The 18,310-nt window shown below is 37.2% G+C and overlaps 3 protein-coding genes across 3 annotated transcripts; 2 read left to right on the forward strand and 1 right to left on the reverse strand.

Annotated features, from left to right (window-relative positions):
• Positions 1-5: 5 nt before the first annotated feature.
• si:ch73-311h14.2 (uncharacterized protein LOC556846 homolog) lies at positions 6-4,949 on the forward strand. Its single transcript, XM_059331548.1, has 4 exons — positions 6-244; positions 2,198-2,310; positions 2,444-2,529; positions 3,283-4,949. The coding sequence occupies exons 1-4, from the start codon at positions 44-46 to the stop codon at positions 4,149-4,151; spliced, it is 1,269 nt and encodes a 422-aa protein (XP_059187531.1). The 5' UTR covers positions 6-43; the 3' UTR covers positions 4,152-4,949.
• A 1,210-nt stretch (positions 4,950-6,159) lies between these two features.
• On the forward strand, positions 6,160-10,809 carry thyn1 (thymocyte nuclear protein 1). Its single transcript, XM_059331743.1, has 8 exons — positions 6,160-6,261; positions 7,463-7,527; positions 7,603-7,760; positions 7,849-7,917; positions 8,075-8,167; positions 8,267-8,362; positions 8,444-8,594; positions 9,523-10,809. Exons 2-8 carry the CDS (start codon positions 7,479-7,481, stop codon positions 9,567-9,569), a joined length of 663 nt encoding a protein of 220 aa, XP_059187726.1. The 5' UTR covers positions 6,160-6,261; positions 7,463-7,478; the 3' UTR covers positions 9,570-10,809.
• Positions 10,810-11,907: 1,098 nt separating this feature from the next.
• Positions 11,908-17,627, reverse strand: vps26b (VPS26, retromer complex component B). Its single transcript, XM_059331742.1, has 6 exons — positions 16,962-17,627; positions 15,437-15,593; positions 15,098-15,262; positions 13,716-13,891; positions 13,480-13,622; positions 11,908-12,577 (listed from the first exon to the last, which is right to left on the reverse strand). Exons 1-6 carry the CDS (start codon positions 17,182-17,184, stop codon positions 12,440-12,442), a joined length of 1,002 nt encoding a protein of 333 aa, XP_059187725.1. The 5' UTR covers positions 17,185-17,627; the 3' UTR covers positions 11,908-12,439.
• Positions 17,628-18,310: the final 683 nt, after the last annotated feature.

Raw genomic sequence — 18,310 nt, forward strand, 5'->3', positions numbered from 1 at the left:
AACTAAAGGAAGAATGTCCGCCAAGCTTTGAGCTCTCTGCAACATGGTGAAACGGTGTTCATACGGGGTTTGTAAATCCGATACGAGGTACCCTGAGCGTTTAGAAGGAGGCGTCGTTTTTTTCCCGTTCCCGAAGCCCAAAACACAAGAGGAGCGTTGCCGGCAGTGGATCAAACAGTGTGGGAGACCCCACTCCGAGTTCAATATCTCCAAGATCAACAAACACGTATATGTCTGCTCCAAGGTAAGTTAAGCTGTGAGCTAGCAAACAAGAGCTAACTAACAATTGTCTAGCTTTGTTAGATAAGATTACACAACCCAGATTTAATAGTTATGGTTCCGGTCAACTAATATTATTACCACTACTAGTGCAGAACTAGTCCAACAAACTTATGTTCATGAAACCGTCTGTAAAATTAGCACTCTAAGCTAGCTAGCAGTGTTGCTAGGAGTTTAACAATACAGGGCTGTACAGTGCTACATATATGTAGCACATGCTACAAAAAATCAGTCTGTGATAAACAAGTGCTGGCCTCCAGCAGTTACTCAGAGTATGTTCACAATATGGCTCTGACTTTGATATTCAATACAATGGTAAAAAGAGCAATATTATGATAGTCAGAAGCAAGGAAGACAATAAATTGTCATTTCCTGTCTTCTCTCTCAGGCACTGTCCTTAAAACGTGTGAAGAGGTCAAATACTTAGGACATTATTTGACTGATGACCTGTCTGATGATAGGGACATTCAAAGACAATGCCGTATGATGTGTGCACAGGCCAACATGTTGAAACGGAAATTCTGTATGTGCTCATTGTATGTGAAGATCACTCTTTTTAAAACGTTCTGCACCCCAGTGTATACTACTCACTTGTGGTGGCACTACAAAAGTAGCAGTATTCAGAGCCTCAAGGTGGCATTTAATGATGGCTTGAGGATGCTGCTTAATGTGCCAAGAGTGAGCAGTGCTAGCCAAATGTATGTGAGTGTTGGTGTGTCCACATGTCCTGCTGTACTCAGGAACCTCATGTTCAGCTTCATGTGTAGACTTTCTCAGTCACCAAATAGCATAATTTCTGTGCTGGCAAATCCTGCCATGAGTACGGTCAGGCTCAGCTCAAGGCTTTGGAAGCACTGGCGTTTTCTCTGTCCTTTTTGTTTCTGTTTTGTTTATTTTATTTTTATTATTGTGTTTTTACTTTATTGTTGTGGACTGCCCCTGTGTCCAAAATAAAGTATTGATTGATTGATTGATTGATTGATTGATTGTGCTACGGATGATTTACCATTTTAACACCCATGCCCTGTACAAGAAGGGCCAGAGTCGCCTCTACCTGCTGAGGAGACTGAGGTCCTTCGGTGTCTGCAGGGTTCTTCTCAAGACCTTTTACGACTCTGTGGTGGCTTCCGCTATTTTTTACGCGGTGGTCTGCTGGAGAGGGGGCTGCACGGACAGGGACAGAAGCAGACTGAACAAACTGATCAGAAGAGCGAGCTCTGTCCTGAACTGTCCACTGGACTCCATAGAGGAGGTGGGTGAGAGGAGGATGTTAGCCAAGCTGGCATCCATCATGAACAACCCCTCTCACCCCCTGCATGCCACTGTGGAGTCTCTGAGCAGCTCCTTCAGCAGCAGACTGTTACACCCACGGTGTAAGAAGGAACGCTTCCGCAGGTCATTCATTCCAGCTGCCATAAGACTGTACAACACCTGCACAACCTGAACATTTTTGCATATAATCTGCACTCTGCACATTCTCCACTTAATTTGCACTAAGTTGTATGTAGTATATTATTATTATTATTATTATTATTTTTATTTTGTATATTTTGTATATTGTTAAATGTCTTTTCTTAGATTGTTTTTTATCTTATCTTAAAATTGTGTGATTTTCTGCGGCTGTAACAAAGAAATTTCCCCGCTGTGGGATTAATAAAGTCAAATCTAATCTAATCTAATCTTTAACACCAGTGGCACCATATCTTACATGTTCTAGAGTGTATCCTGCATATGAGGTGTTTGTAACTACATTCCAATGCAGGAAATGTTGTGGATTCCACTACAAAACTATCAACATCTGTAGCACCAGTGGTATGAGCAAAAAATAGTTAACATACAGCCCTGTAATGTATATATCAGTGTTGATCATAACGCACTAACAGGCCATTATGAACCTATTTTATTTTAATCTTTGTAGCATTTTGTGAATGGGAAGCCTACTCCTGAGAATCCCAACCCTGTGCTTGCTGTTCAAGTGCCTGGCCAGTCAAGGCGAGGTCCAGGAGGCAGTCGAAAGCCACCAACAAAACGGTACAGGCTATTCTTATTTGTACATGCATGCCTCTGTGATTATAAGTGTTTGGGAACACATTTCATGTACAATGCATTTAATCTATTCAGTGCAATCCATATGAAAGTAATACAACAGATTGTTGTTGTACAGATGCAAAATCAGTTTGCAAGATGCCTCCGCCTCCACCACCAGCACCAGTGACGCAGAAGAGACTCAACATTGTGTTGCTGATAGTGGTGAGTTATTCTCAAATTAACACAATGTAATGAAGTAATAAAAAAAAACCATCAAGGTTGTTTTTTATCTGCTCTCATTTTGCTACATCAAAGTGAATCCTCCATGTGGGAGTCTTCAGCACATCTCACAAAAAAAATCACCATGGCATACCTGTGAGCCCAAACTGCCCCATTTTTGGTAATAGTAAGCATGACACTCTTTTAGTTTGAAGCTTCCATCCGTCTGTTTTGAAAATTATGGAGACGGTGATGCTTTCCTTGGATGGGAACTTAATTTATAAAAGCCCATATTTTGAGCTTTTACTCTCCTCTCTCTGTGACCTTGCGATCAGGTGAAGTTCCACGGTGTGGGCATGGGGGTTTACAACAAAGCCACAAGGATACTAGATAACCAGTGAGGTTGTTGTACTGTGTTGTTGCAATGGGTTCCAGTTCCACACCTCTTTTCTTGGCATTCATTTGCACTTTTTAGACACTCTTAAGGCTCGCAGCAAGGCTTTCATGGTCAGCTCTGCTTGAGCAGATTCTCTTGAAGTAGGTAGCTGTAATTCAGATAGATCTTGCATAAAACCAACATTGTTTGTGTTTTAGCTGTGCATGTCATTTTCAACCAGAAGTGTGCAGGTTGGGGTAAGAGGTGCTCCAGGGTCGACAAAGACGCTCCAGTGTTGCTAACAAATGGCAACTGCAAAAAGGGAAGAAAGATAAAGAATTTAATTACAAACATTAACATGTAAACGTTTGTCTTTCCAGAGAATCTTGAGCAACCCCCACTTACTGAATTCCAGCTGAGAAAGGAACCTGATGAGAAGCTGGTCGCCGAAAAACAGATTATATTAGAAGAAGACAATAACAACCTGACGCTGAAATTGTCTTTGATAGAACCCCCACATCCTGAACTGCAGCTGAAAGAGGAACCGGAGGAGGTGCTGGTCACAGAAAAATGGATGAAATTAGAAGAGAATGACCACATGAAACGGAAATTGATTTTGATAGAACCCCCACTTCCTGAACTTCAGCTGAAAGAGGAACCCGAGGAGGAGCTGAGCATAGAAAAACGGATAAAATTAGAAGAAGAGAATGACCAAATGAAATTGTCTTTGATAGAACCCCCACTTCCTGAACTCCAGCTGAAAGAGGAACCTGAGGAGGAGCTGGTGACAGAAACACAGATTAAATTAGAAGAAGAGAATGACCACCTAAAATTGATTTTGATAGAACCCCCACTTCCTGAACTCCAGCTGAAAGAGGAACCTGAGGAGGAGCTGGTGACAGAAAAACAGATTAAATTAGAAGACGAGAATGACCACATTAAATTGTCTTTGATAGAACCTGAACTCCATCTGAAAGAGGAACCCGAGGAGGAGCAGATCACAGAAAAACAGATTAAATTAGAAGAAGTGAATGACAACTTGACACTGAAATTGTATTTCATAGAAACCCCATTTCCTGAACTCCAGCTGCAAAAGGAACCAGACGAGGAGCTGGTTACAGAAAAACAAAATAAATTAGAAGAAGAGAATGCAAACCTGAAACTGATATTATCTTTGAAAGAAGCTGAGATTGAAAGGCTGAAAGCACAAATTAGAACACTTAAAAATGAAAGCCAGTTCATGATTTAAAAGGCATTTGGTGACTTTGACCATGATCTTGTTAATGCTATACTTACTGAAGACAGGGATAAAAATATAATTTCATATATAATAAAAATATAATGGTTCATTCATCGATGTGCTGATATTGTGTAGTTTGTGTTTGAGCCCTGCTCTAAATGTTCAAACTATTCACAAAACAAAGGATGACGCCTATGACTCATATTTTGGCCTTACTGTTTTTCTATGATAAGCTTTTCCTACGGTAAACTTGGACACCGGGGACTTTGATGATCTATCTTCATTGTATTTTTGCAATTTTCATAACTATTGATGGTTGACTTCTGGATCATATGATTGTCATGCTTGTCTGTTTTGTAACTATACACTACTCAAATTGAACAAACTATCTGTTTATATGACAAAATATTTTAAATACAATTTAAATGCATTTCCCCCTGTTTTTCATGTTATTTGCTGTAGTGGCAGTACATGTCCTTCTGGGAGGTGAGTAGCTGAAAATGATTTTTAGTCTGATTTGAGGTATAATGAAGTATTTGGGCTGCAGCAAGAGTAATTTTCAAGATTGAAAGGTCATATTTGGCTCAAATTTAAGCTTATAAGCTCAGGATGTTTTCTATATCGTCACACTGTTAAAATAATCGCATAAGTCTTTTTTTTGTCAAAATTGTATTTTTTTTTGCCTAAATCATCACCTCATGACGCCGGCCATGGTAAAATCACCTACATCCTCAGTTGATCAGATCATGTGATTTAACCCCTTTAAGATAATGGCCTATGTCAAGTGTGTGACTTAAGCAGATGTATTATGCCTAAGTCAAAAGAAAATGTGTAAATTATGTAACTTAAGAGAAATAAATGACTTAGGCATTTTTTTGAACATGCCTTTGTGACTTAAGCATGATATAGTAACACTTTATTTTGAAGGTGTCTACATAAGAGTGACATGAAAGTGTCATAAACATGACATGGGATGTGTCATGAACATTAATGACACTGAAGTAACATAAATGCTCATGATACTTGTCATGTTTCTGACAGGCTTGTGTGACTCTTGTAGACACCTTCAAAATAAAGTGTTACCATGTCTTGCTTAAGTCACAAAGGCATGATCAAAAATTGCCTAGGTCATTTATTTCTCTTAAGTTACATAATTTACACACAGTGTTATTACTATACCACTAGCCTTTGATACATCCTTTTTGGTTGATGATCAATAAATGTCATATGTTACACTTTTGGTGAAGTTTTTTGTGTTTCCTGCAAAACTTGATAAAATGAGTAAGGCGATTATTTTAACAGGGTGACGATATAGAAGTGTGGTGGTGATACTGTAGTAGAAAATCTTTAAAGAAAACACTTGACGAACAGATAGATTCGAATCACAGCCTTGTGCGGGATTTATTTAGCAAGTATCAAAAAACAGATGATACAACGCATCCAATGGTCAGAACAACTCTGAGAGACAACACCAAGTTTCTCTCTTTTTACTTTGCAGGTTGGCTTGTCATTGTTTCTGTGAAACTAAGGGTCAACGTCCTGTAATTTCCTGTAATGAAAAACACTTGATATAAGAGCACACTTGGGATTTCCCAAATCCGAGCTGTTCATATCTCAATCAAGCAGAAGTTTCCTGTAAAGAAACTGTGACTGTTGGTCAGATTTCTGTGTGTTTATCAAAACATATTTGATGCATATTTAAACTGATATATGTCAGATATTTTAATACATCTTCAGATTAATTCTACGACACATCCCCCCTTTAATGGAGATATCCATTAGCATTACCATAACGTGCTGGAATAGTGATTAATTATGTCAGATGTTATCACCATTTTATACAGTCTATGGTTATCACCTGTCTATGGATAACTGTTGTCCGCCCTCCGGCCTCATGGGGGCGGTAATGAGCCACATAGTTCGGCGCACCAGTATGAGGAGGCGACAGTGAACCCTTATTGGACAAACGACACTGGGAGGGAGGGTTGAGGATCAATAGGTTGCATTTGCTTGCAGGAGAAGAAGGAGTATGTGCGCCGGTAAATTAGTTGACGTCACTTGTTAGTTTTCCGCGGGGTTTGATGGTTGACAAGTTACCTGTTACACTTCTGAGCTACAGGTAATATTTATCAGTGTTTATAGAGGTTATCTATTGACCAGAGCTGCATTAAAATCTGTATTACTCTCTTAGTTTACACGCGTAGCTCGGGTTTGTTTAAGCTCGCTAGTTTCTAGCATCCACGTGATGCTGATAATTGTAAACATTCAAGTGCTTTGAGGGGAATGCAAGTTTACAAAACAATGTGAAAAAACTGAGAGTGCAATTAAAATGGAGCATAGGCTTCTTTTTATAAGATGCACGCTTCCTACGTGGATCATTATGATAATGAACATTAATCTTGTTAGTAGGCACTCAATTGCAGTTTATCCATGTAGTGCCACATACTTGCAACAGATCCTCCCCTTATGAAGCTTAAAATGTTTATTGCGATTAAAATGTACAGCGCCATTAACTATCCCCTCTAGACAACCATATTATTGAATCTCTGAACTGAACATTATAACCTCATAAAAGCAATTTAGGATTTACTGCAGGGCTACTGTGTTAATAGACAGAACTAGTTGTCACTAGATGTAACTCATTTCTGTTCTTCAGATGGTATACAATGCTTAATAATGATTGTGTTAAGTGTCAAGTAGAGCTTCAATGATTATTCAACTGACAAATGATTTAGCAACTATTCTGGCAGTCTTAATTACTCTGGTTCATTTTAAGAACAAAAACCCTCTGATTCTAGCATTAGTGTAAGTGATTCATGTTTTTCTTAGTCTATATTTGAGTATTGGGCCATCAGACAAAATATGACATTTGAAGACATGGTTTTTGACATTTTTAATTTATTTTTTTAACATTTTAGATCAAAGATAATTCTTATTAGATTATAAATGCAAGTATTAATATGGATTAATGCTTGCAGTAGATTTTTGTAATTATGTGTTTATGTGTTAGCAATATGGATCACATTCTTCTTGTATTACTGTAATTTAAATATGTATTTATTTTTAATTAATTTGAGAAATTAATGGATACAAAAAATCTGTCAGGAATGTCTTGTTTTTGGCTTATCTAGCAAAACAATTACCAGAAGAATCAGTAAGTACTTAATTAAATGTGTTCAAGAATCCATGTAATGAACCTAAAGAACCTAAATTAAGGACTAATATATATATGAATGATATAAATGGTAGACAGTTTGATATAATCAGGGTATATATCGTCACATCATCCAACCCTGACAATACTTTATGTTTCTTTAAAGACTTTCTTTATGAGAGATGCCACCAAAGAAAAGGGCCAGAGTGACTAAAACAACAGCAAATTCAGGTAAGCAAATAAAGTCACAGAGTACAATGTCTTGTCGGGTAAGTTATTTTGTAATGGTTATTGATGCAACAACAGGCAAAGATGATGAAGGTGAAACAGTCGTCAGTAAGAGAAAAGCTGCAGCTTCTGCTAAGTCTGAAAAAAATAAGAAGAGCTCAGAATCTCCTCAGTACTGTCGCTGGCTGATGAAGTCTGAACCCGAGAGCCGCTTTGAGAATGGCATCGATGTGAAGGTACGGAGCCTCATCAGCACAGTCTGTTGTTTTGGGTAAAATGTGGCTGGGCTGCACTCGTCTGATGCATCTGGTTGTTATTCCGCAGTTTGGGATCGAGGATCTAAAGGCTCTGCCTGATCAGACCGGCTGCTGGGACGGCGTCCGCAATTATCAGGTTGAGCCACAAAACTGACTCTTGGAATGAAAAGATGTTTACCTGAAATAAGACGCCACTCTGAGAAAGATGTTTTATTCTCACCAGTCTTGTGCAAATTGTCATTTTTTCTCTCTCTCTGTGGGAATGTTCCTCTGAATTATCCATCATCTTGCAGGCGCGCAATTTCATGAGGCAGATGAAAAACGAGCAGTTGGCTTTCTTTTACCACAGCAACTGCAAGGAACCGGGGATAGCAGGAATCATGAAAGTAAGTCACACTTGTTCCCTTGCTGATTATATTCTTAAGATCTAAACAAAGCTAGAGACAGGATGGAGGCAGGATATTCAGCTGTGTTTCTTTTTCTAGGTTGTGAAGGAAGCTTATGTGGACCACACTCAGTTTGACAAGAAAGATGTGCATTTTGATGCCACCAGTAAACCAGACAACCCCAAATGGAGCATGGTAAACTGATTAAGGCATTTAAAAGTCAAAGGTCTGATAATAATCAAGGGTAAGGTTTGATCTTGTTGTCCTCTCTCTCAGGTAGATGTCCAGTATCAAAGGATGATGAAGCGTTTTCTTCCTCTGTCTGAGCTGAAGAAGTACCACCTGCAGCATGGGGCCAAAGGAGGGCCTCTGAAGGACATGGCGCTTTTTACAAGAGCCAGGCTCTCTGTGCAGCCGCTCACTACTGGTAGGTGAAGACAGTCTCACTTTGTGTCTTCTTTCAGTGTTTAACCCATTGACGCCTAAAACTTCCTGTAAAACCTCTGGCCGATTTTAAAATAAGCCCCTAAAACCTGAATTTTTCCTGGAAATTCAACAGAAGTGTCAACGCTTCTACTAAATAATAGATCTGCAAGCAGATAGAAATGAAATTCAAAAAGTATTTGAGAGCTTATACAAATACTACAAAACGACATATCCGATTTCCAGGCTTCAATGGGTTAATGCTGGTTATCGACCCTCGAGAACCAGGGTTGGTACAATGTCCTGAGTTTGGAAAAAGCTCAATTTTAACAGTCAGATTTACATTTTTTCCATGTCAGACATATGCTTGATTTTGAATAGACTGGTTGAAAAATGCCTGATTTTGAACACAATGTGGTGTTTCATATACACAATCACTAACGTAAACCAAAAATTGTTTATTTTTATTTTAAATGAATCAAGCCCATGGCATCCATCTCACAACAGATATGGCTGACCTGCACGCTCAATAAGAAATAATCAGATAATTTTGTTCATTTTTATTCTTGTTATTGTTTTACCATTGCTGTACTCACTGTTATATGCAAACATGTAAGTTTTTTTTTATTATTTCATGTGTTTACTTGTCATTCATGGCTAAATAGGTTGTCTCTTGATCCCTTATTCTTGAGATAAGCGAGGTTTTAATAATGACAATCAAATTTGATATGAACAGCTTGGTAAAATAAACAGTTAATTATCATATATTGTTGTGTTTTTGAATTAATACAGTAAGCTATATTTTTTGCGGTTGCATTTACAGTAAGAATTTAGATGTGGCTTTGATTTTGTGGAAGTTTTTTGTTTAGTGCTTGACTTTTACTCTTAAAAACTGTACGAATGCTGACCCTTGTTCTGCTTTTTCTCTGCAGAGGAGTTTGACTTTGTCCTGAGTTTGGAGGATGAAGAGCCTCTGTGAGGATTTGGACCAGATGATGCTTTGTGACAATGAAATCATGAAGCTGTGACCTCATTTACAGATATGTAGTATGTTTTTTTTCTTGTTTATGAACAGTATTAAATGTGTTTTTTGTCAAATTATGGCTGACATCCACTTTTTTAACCTCCCTTTGGATACTTTCAGTACATACAAATCTTTGAATTGTATGATTTGAATGCAGAACAGCACTTTATAAACTATATTATAATGAGCCTGTAATGTTGATGAAGGTTGCCCTTCGCTCCCTTAGGACAGCTTTAGACCTTGTTTTATTGCCAATATTCAACTCGTAATTTGTATTTAGCGTTATGTGAGGCAATTCTTCACAGTGCCCAGCGAACATTTAATGCAAATGTCATCAGATAGAAAATTAATTCACATTCTGCACTCTTCTATAATAAAGTCCACTTGTGTTAAGTGGTGTTTCACATCGGCTGATGGCCCAACTATAACTAAAGGACAGGATATTATTATTGGTTGTGATGAGGAAAAGTGTGGTGCAGACTGCTTATTTGGCAAATTATAATTTTTCTTGTGACTTGGGACCTGTGACCTATACTATTAAAGATGTCATCCTCGGACTAAAATTATTTTTAAATGGCCCGACAAAAAAATTCTAACTAGAGCCAAGCAGATACTGATTATAAATAGCAAAAAAATTGCAGTTTCACCTTTTTCTATGTGGTTTTGCGCCAATATGATTATGCAAAGGTACTCAGAAGGCTGCTTTTTTTAAAGGATATTAAACATTATAGTACGCTGTTCATACAATGTATTACTTTGTCAACTACATCACCATCTTGAGAGGTAATGTTCCACCTCACTGCTTGTTGGCGGACTTTTTTCAGCCATCTGTCTGAACGAGAAAAGAACATTTTATTCATCCAATGCTCTGCTGAACAAACTACGTGATGATGACTTTGTTTCTTATCACCTTAAGAATCCTTTTCTGCTTCATATGTACTGTACACTTGATTTTTAGTGATTTAATGTGGTGTTGAGCAGCTCTAGTGTTTCTACCAAGTCAGTACCATTGAACTTTTGGCTTACTGATAATAAAACAGCTGCAGATCTTTTTTTTTTGTCAACCAACTAATGCCGTTTTGTGACTGATGCAGCAGGAATTTGGGAACCAACTACTTGACCTATTCTACACTCTGTGGATCCACATACACTACCGGTCATAAGTTTTAGAACACCCCAATTTTTCCAGTTTTTTATTGAAATTCAAGCAGTTCAAGTCAAATGAACAGCTTGAAAGGGTACAAGGGTAAGTGTTGAACTGCCAGAGGTAAATAAAAAAAAAGGTAAGGTTAACCAAAACTGGAAAATAATGTACATTTCAGAATTATACAAGTAGGCCTTTTTTCAGGAAACAAGAAGTGGATTAACAACTTAACTCTATGGAGTCTTGGGCTATTTTGTCCATTTTTTAATTCTTTCCATGTCTTTGTAAGTCATTTTGTGTCTTTTTGTCTTTTTTTTTGGTCATTTTGTGTCTTCTTTTAGTCCTTTAGTCCAACATAAAATGTGATTTTGAATCTTTTTTTTACTTTCAAAACACTATCAAGCTCAATAAAGAATTTTAACAGAGAATTTAAACTGCATCATTTTCAATTAAATTCTGGAAAATTTGGTGTGTTCTAAAACTTTTGACCAGTAGTGTACATTTAAAAAATCTCAAGAAATACTGAATTAACCGTTTAACCGGTCAATATTAAATGGCTCTCAATAAAAACACAGTTCACCCGTGTGCTGTACATAGCAGTGTTAGTATGATGTGTACACATTTAGATATGCATTTCCACCCAGTTCATTTAGGTTAAACAACAACACTTTCACTCATGTGTGCAAAACATTACCAAGGCTGAGTTTGTTTTGGGTTTTTTTTTTACATTTGGCATCAATTTATTTAACTTTCGGGGACAAGGAATAATTCATTAGCATTTTGCAAAAGATAGATAGTTCTACTGTAACTTTTTCTCTGGTTAAAAGACTAAAATTATGTTTCATTAGCTTGATACACGTAGGCACAACTTTCAAGTCTCTAATAAAGAGGATACAGATACTATCAGACCTTAATACAAACACCCTTTCCTAACACCACTGGAATGCCGAGGCAAAGCATATGAACATGAAAAGGTCATTTTGTGGCACCGTGTACTGCATAATCAATGTACACAAGCTGGAACAGGATAAAAGGTTTTAGCTGGTCTTATTTACAGATCAAAACAAAACAAAAATGTGTGGGATAATACTTTAGCCCTATCGCTCAACAAGGAAAAGTTTCAGCTTCCGTTATTTTTTTGTGCAAACGCACACAGAGAAAAATGTGTTCGGCAAGATAAAGCAGTGCAAAGTTATCTCAGATTTGTTGACCTTATAACAGTGTTAGGAATGCATTCATTAAAGGTGGAATGTCGGAGATACATTTCTGAAAATTCATGATAATTCAGTTGCATTAATTAAGAGATTAGAAATGAATTTATCCCAAAAAGCATTAATTAGAAAGTAACCAACACAGAAGGCTTAAAAATTCAAGAGTATCACATGAAAGGTTTTAACACAGTGGACATCGCGACAGGTGATTAGTTTGATTCCCATAAAGAAAAGAAAAATGCATTAATGAGGAAGGACAAGACCAGCAGCCTGAAGCCACTTTGAATGCCTCATGCAAACTGTTTCATTGTTCACATACTGTATGTATTACTGTATGTCGGTCTCCCTTCTTCCTCCCTTCACCAGCAGCGGCTACACATAAAAACAGCTGTGTCACCAGATGTTGTACAGTTGACGGGTACCTCCGACGCTGAGGAGTCTTGTGAGAGGCGACTGGAGGCTGCGCTGCTCTACCCGCTCTCCTCCTTTGCAGCCTGTTCCAGTGCGCTCTCCGAAGCAGCCGAGCCTTCGAACCTCTGAGAGGCGATGGCCGCCTGATGAGACATGCTCTTTCTCACCACGTCCCCTTTCCTCCACAGTGTGATTTCCTGCACAAGGAAGAGGAGGAGAAGAGGAAGGGTTCAGAGGTATTTATGTGCTTTATTTTTTAGATGTATTGATAACACTGTATATTGACGCCTTATTCATGACAGCTAATGACCTTAAAGGTAATCTCAAAATGAAGTATAAAACTCTCTACTTTGCTGATAGAAAGCAACTCATACCTGCTGTCATTACTTTTGTACATCCACAACTATTTAATTTATTGTTGACGTTATGATTTGCTATAAAAATACACAAAATAAAGCTTTTATTTACAGCTAAATGCTATGCTATTCTATGCTATCACAAGTGTGACAGTGACTATGATTATATGTACATTTGATGAATTTTTAACAGTCAACTTTTGAAATCAGGGTTGTATGTATAATTCAAATTCTAAATTACTTTATTTATTTAATGTATGTATAATGTCAAATATTCTTTAATAGAGTTATTTGGTTAAGAAAGCACCCCTCTGAGTACATTAGCATAGTCATATCAGTGAAAAATCCACATAGAAAAGGTTTATTTTCATTCCACCTTAAAATTTCACTACACCAGCCACCATATCTGTCAAGAGTGATTTTTTTTGCGCTCTAAAAGGTAGTATTGGTCTAAAAAAAAAAAAACACACCCAATCTTTCAGGCTCTAAAAAAATAAAAACACCCAATCTTCTAATCTCTAATTTAATCCACAAGTACACTAGGGAAACCTTCACAAAAGTATTAACGAGGGCCAAGTAATGAGGTTTCTGCAGCAGAAATGTTATGTGTGAGGACCAGGCATTACATTTGGATCAATGTTTTAAAAGTCGTATTGGTGCTTTAATAAATAAGGAATGAACTGACTAAACCAGAGTGGCCAGTCTAACTCGTTTCTCTTCAGAATCTTTCATCAGCAGCATACCTGCTGTTTGAAGTAGCGTCTCTCCTCCTCGTCAATCAGCACCAGGTTCAGGTAGTAGCGCACAGAGAACTTCTTGTTGATGTCTCTCATGGTGGGAGTCAGATCATAACCAGCCAGAAATAACCGGATGGGAATGGACTCTCCTGTAAAATGAAAAACAGTGTGAAAGGTTGGATCGGGTAGAAATCTTTCATGAGTAAGAGAACTGACTGAAATCATGAGTAAGTGTTGTTTACCCCTGACCGGAGCACCGTCCATGATCTCGTACTTGGCGATCGTGTCGTTTTCGTGGTATACACTGGGGCCGGTGCCTGTTGTCTCACGTTTGATGATGTCAATCTCCATGTGCTTTATCTTAATCCTCACCAGCAGGAAGTAGATTTTTCCCACGATTACATCTTTCAGATGGTACCTGTCAGAGGACGAATGAAGACACGAGCAGAGAATGAGACCGAGCGCTGTGAAGAACATTCAATCTAGTAGCTGAGCTCTAATGTTTGTTTAGAACAGAATAGTATTAAATGTTTTCCCCATTGTCTTATTGGACACTTTTCACTGCCACTGAACAGCATAAAATAAATACATTACAGCAGAAATAATTGGCCCATTAATCAGTTCATCGACAGGAAATATGAATCAAACGATATAAAGAAAAATGGTTTGGCTGGTTTTCTTTGTCTTCTATGATAGTAGACTGAATATCTCTGGGTTTCGGACTGTTGGTTTGACAAAACAAGACACTTTAAGAAAACAGCTTAGGCCCTTCGATTTTGCAATTTGCTAACATTTAATAAACCAAGTGATAAGTTGATCAAACAATGCTGACAGAGTCTGCAGTTTGTGCTTAATTTACACAAGAATTCATTTTCTACACGAACGTTAGTATTTCTGAAAGGCATTTAGGGACTTTATTTATTTTGACCTCTTTGCTGGATATGGTTCTTCATTTTCTGTAACAGAATAGTTTTCACCCTTTGATTTATAAAGTTTTTTCAAAAGGTATTTTGCAAATTCCATTCTGAAAAGCGCCATAAAAATAATGTTACTTATCGCCACCAAAGGAAAAAAAATCTTGGTGGACGGGTGTAGCATGGGCCAATAAGGAACCCAGAGGGGATACACAAAATGATTTTATTTACTTTTGTTAATGTGAGATGGCATTGTCTTGGTGGAGGTCTGTGTTCTCTGAGTGCCCTTCTAGTTACCTGTGTGCTCACTTTAACAAATTGGGTAAATGAAATGATAATGCTGTATTTTTTGTGTTCTTGAACAATTTGGTTGGTCGAGTCAAGAACAATTTGGAAATATAATTCCTTTTTAAACTTTTTTAACACTTTAAATGATAAACCATCTCTGGTTCCAGCTTTCTCAAATGTGAGCTTTTGAGACTTTCCTCTGTTTTACATCATTGTTATGACACTGATGGGATTATTTTTGTGTTCCAGGCTGTCCAGCTCTGTCACATTATGATGGACATCACATACTGTATGTATACATTATATAGATAAAACAGTCGAGCCATTGACAAAAAAAAGGTCTACAGACTGATCATTAATAGAATAAAAAATGACAATAAAAAAGAATAAAAAAAGGTTTGTTGCAGCCCTACAAGTCTTACTTGGATTTGTTGTACTCGAACTCAATGTGGAGACAATCCTCAATTCCAACTTCCATTTTAATGGAGGAGTTGAGTTCGGGGTAAGTGCTCAAAGTGTGAACCACGATGTCCATTTCTTTACTGATGTCATTTAGTCTTCTGATCACCGTGGCACGAAGAAAATATCTGCAAATGGAACAGACAGAGACTGAAAACACTACTGTTTCCACATGTGACATTTACTGAAAGGTAAACGTTTGGAACACCAGGCGTTAACATGCTCAGTTTGAATGTTATGGGTTAAAGAGTGACAGTCATATAATTCACTGCCTATAAAGCAGAGTGAATGATCAAACTCACCTTAGCTTGACATTCTGGCCTGTGTACGACTCGTAAGGTTTTTCAACATGAGTGAACTCAAAGTCGAAGGTCTGTGACTGAGTTATTTCACCCGGTCTTGCAAGATCTTTCACCAGGGAAACAAACTCATGATGGTTTCCTCTGTCGTAATACAGCTCTAGAAAAGAAAGAAGTTATCAATAAAAGTTAAATAACAAACGTCCATTTAAGGATTTTACATAATATTAGTAACATTTCAATTCTGTAATACAAAGTCAGGAAGTAATGCATTTATTTTGTTGATGCTCCTCCTGAATCACATTTGAGATGGATTACCACCTGATTTTTTTTTTTTTTACTTAAGATGACGCTGCTTACCCCAGTTTATGTGTCTCATCTATTAGCCTATTACTAAGCATTCAATTTTCCTGCATCTAGCAAAACCCAGTTGATTGTTAAACAGTATCCTGAGAGACTGTCCTAAAAATATCTTGTGAAAAATTAAAATAAGATTTTTAACCTGTATCCCAAATTTCAGACCAAAAATCATGTCTCCTTGCATAGTTTGCTCATTCCAATATGTTTTATTATACAAAAATACAAAAAAACAAGGAGTTATATCATTTCTTGTTCCCTAGATTAGCAAACACTGTTGTATCTTTAAGAACTGGCAAGGCTAATGTGTTTTTATTGTGTAGCAAATTGAAAAAATGTTTCATCCAGATGGTTAGAATGATCTTTAACGATTCTGGAAATGCCTATTGAAAAGTGGTAACTATTGTTGAACTGTTTTCAAACATCTTTGTATGTATATCATTTTTGGAAAAATTGGATGGTAAGTAGTGCTGTATGATTTGGAAAAAAATATTTAATTGGAATTACTTTGAGTGATATGGCAATTGGGACATAATTCAAGATATTGGAGGGAATCACATGTTTGCATCATTAGTGTTATTAAAAATTAAAATTTGAATGTTTTTTGCAAGGATCCCTACCAAACATTTTTGTAACTCTGTAGAATAAGTTTTGTAGGCAAGGGCTTCTCTGCAGCATCACTATACTTACACTTTAATTTTTTTATTTTTTTTTGACTGTTATGCTTTTAACCTGTAGCACTTTGAGACTGCCTTTAATGTAAAGTGCATTACAAATAAAATGTATTATTATTATTACACATACTTTACATTGCACTAGTCCATTTTGCGGTTTTAATCAAATTTTGATACATTTTGCAGCCCTAATGCTTAGCCCTGTGACAGTCCCTCTCCAGTGTTATACATATTTTTCTTTGGATCCTCCCCTTGACAATGAGCTAAACTGCAACACTCCTATACACAATATCTAAAAGTAATATAACCTGCTTTTAAAAATAATATTCAGCTTCCACTCCCCACACCAATACTTTGTGTACAGTCCCTAATATAGGTGGCTTTTCATTTGGCCTGTATGCATCATACTACCATAAAATGGCTAGACTCTACTGCATTAAATGATTGATTAACTAAACACGTATCAGTTGTGCAAGTTATATATATTTTTAACCTACCTATTTGTCCAACAAACTCAATTTTGATACCCTGGTGCTCCAGCCTCTTGCCGGGGTTCTTCAGTGTGACATTCACCTTCCCACTGACAGTCTCACCATCATAGAAAAGAAAGTATTTGTCTTTCTTTCCATCTTCAGTCTTGTGTTCAGCCTTCTTTCTCGTTTCGGCGTCATTCAAGACCACATCGATTTCTGCACTTTGTCCAAAACTAAAGAAACTCATCTTGTGTAAACTCTTATCGTGACTGACCTGTTAGCAAACTAAAAAAAGAAGAAAAAAAACCTGCTAGCTAAAGTGTTAAAGTAGAAAACACAAACACACAATAAGGCCTGCAGGGTGTGCAACCTCAGTTCCCTCTCGGAGCAGTAAACACACTATTAAACATGGGAGAAGTCGACGTTATCTTACAGAAAACTCCACATTAGCTACATGTCCATACCGACGAAGCAAGATAGCAATACGACGGCACAACGAAAACGCAAAATAATACGTCCATCAGCAAATTAGCCGCTTCTTTTTCTTCTTCTGTTGACCTTAATGTCTCCAATAAACAGTCAACGCCGGCCACAAACCTGTCTGCTCCGTAATGAACGCAATTCTCGCTGTGTGAATATATATTACATGTTTGTTTTCTGTACGAAAAGACGGTGACTGTTGTCAAATGATCAGGATGTACGCCACCTGCACTGGGCATCTGCTTCCGGGTGGAGTTTTTCATAATAAAACCCAGAAACCCTCTGGTCTGGAGATCCAAACCGGAAGTGAGATTACTTTTATTTTAAATCAGTACATTAACCCTCTGGAGTCCATCTATTTCGCATGTTTTATTTACAGTAATAACTTTATTTATATATCATATGTAGACAAGCTGAGAAAGCTAGTTAAAAGTGCAATCATAGGGGCTTTCACACAGTGTGACATTTATTTTTCTAGACCATTTTTAAAATTGGAATTTTCCTTTCTACAATGAATTACAATTTACATGCAAAAAGAATGTTTTATAGTTTTATTATTTGTTATTTTTATGCTGTTTTTGTGTTTATAAATAGTAAAACAAATTGGTACATTTCCATAGAAACTTGTGTCTTATGTTTGTATTTTGGGTTCCTGGCAGCTTTATACTAAACTAATACTTAATTAAAGAAAGAAGATAAATCTTACTGATAGCCAAGTTTTTGTCGAGAAAATGGAGCCACGCAAGTGATGTAAGGACAGACTGAAAGATGCTGAACAGAGACAGAAATTAATACATGGGAAGTTGACAAATTTGAACCAAAATCTCATTGACTTCAGAGGTGTAATTCATCAATATTGTATATGACATAGTTATTCTCAATTTGTACGTAAA

The sequence above is a fragment of the Centropristis striata genome, chromosome 4 (genome assembly GCF_030273125.1).
Source record: "Centropristis striata isolate RG_2023a ecotype Rhode Island chromosome 4, C.striata_1.0, whole genome shotgun sequence".
NCBI lineage: Eukaryota > Metazoa > Chordata > Actinopteri > Perciformes > Serranidae > Centropristis > Centropristis striata.

Bases quoted from the DNA above. Each gene is read 5' to 3' on its own strand.
- si:ch73-311h14.2 (XM_059331548.1), top strand. From the start codon at position 44: ATGGTGAAACGGTGTTCATACGGGGTTTGTAAATCCGATACGAGGTAC. The intron at 245-2,197 runs GTAAGTTAAGCT...TAATCTTTGTAG, and splicing joins ACGTATATGTCTGCTCCAAG to CATTTTGTGAATGGGAAGCC. The intron at 2,311-2,443 runs GTACAGGCTATT...GTTGTTGTACAG, and splicing joins CGAAAGCCACCAACAAAACG to ATGCAAAATCAGTTTGCAAG.
- thyn1 (XM_059331743.1), top strand. From the start codon at position 7,479: ATGCCACCAAAGAAAAGGGCCAGAGTGACTAAAACAACAGCAAATTCA. The intron at 7,528-7,602 runs GTAAGCAAATAA...ATGCAACAACAG, and splicing joins TAAAACAACAGCAAATTCAG to GCAAAGATGATGAAGGTGAA. The intron at 8,363-8,443 runs GTAAACTGATTA...CCTCTCTCTCAG, and splicing joins ACAACCCCAAATGGAGCATG to GTAGATGTCCAGTATCAAAG.
- vps26b (XM_059331742.1), bottom strand. From the start codon at position 17,184: ATGAGTTTCTTTAGTTTTGGACAAAGTGCAGAAATCGATGTGGTCTTG. The intron at 15,263-15,436 runs GTGAGTTTGATC...TTCCATTTGCAG, and splicing joins GGCCAGAATGTCAAGCTAAG to ATATTTTCTTCGTGCCACGG. The intron at 13,623-13,715 runs GTAAACAACACT...TTCATTTTACAG, and splicing joins GGACGGTGCTCCGGTCAGGG to GAGAGTCCATTCCCATCCGG.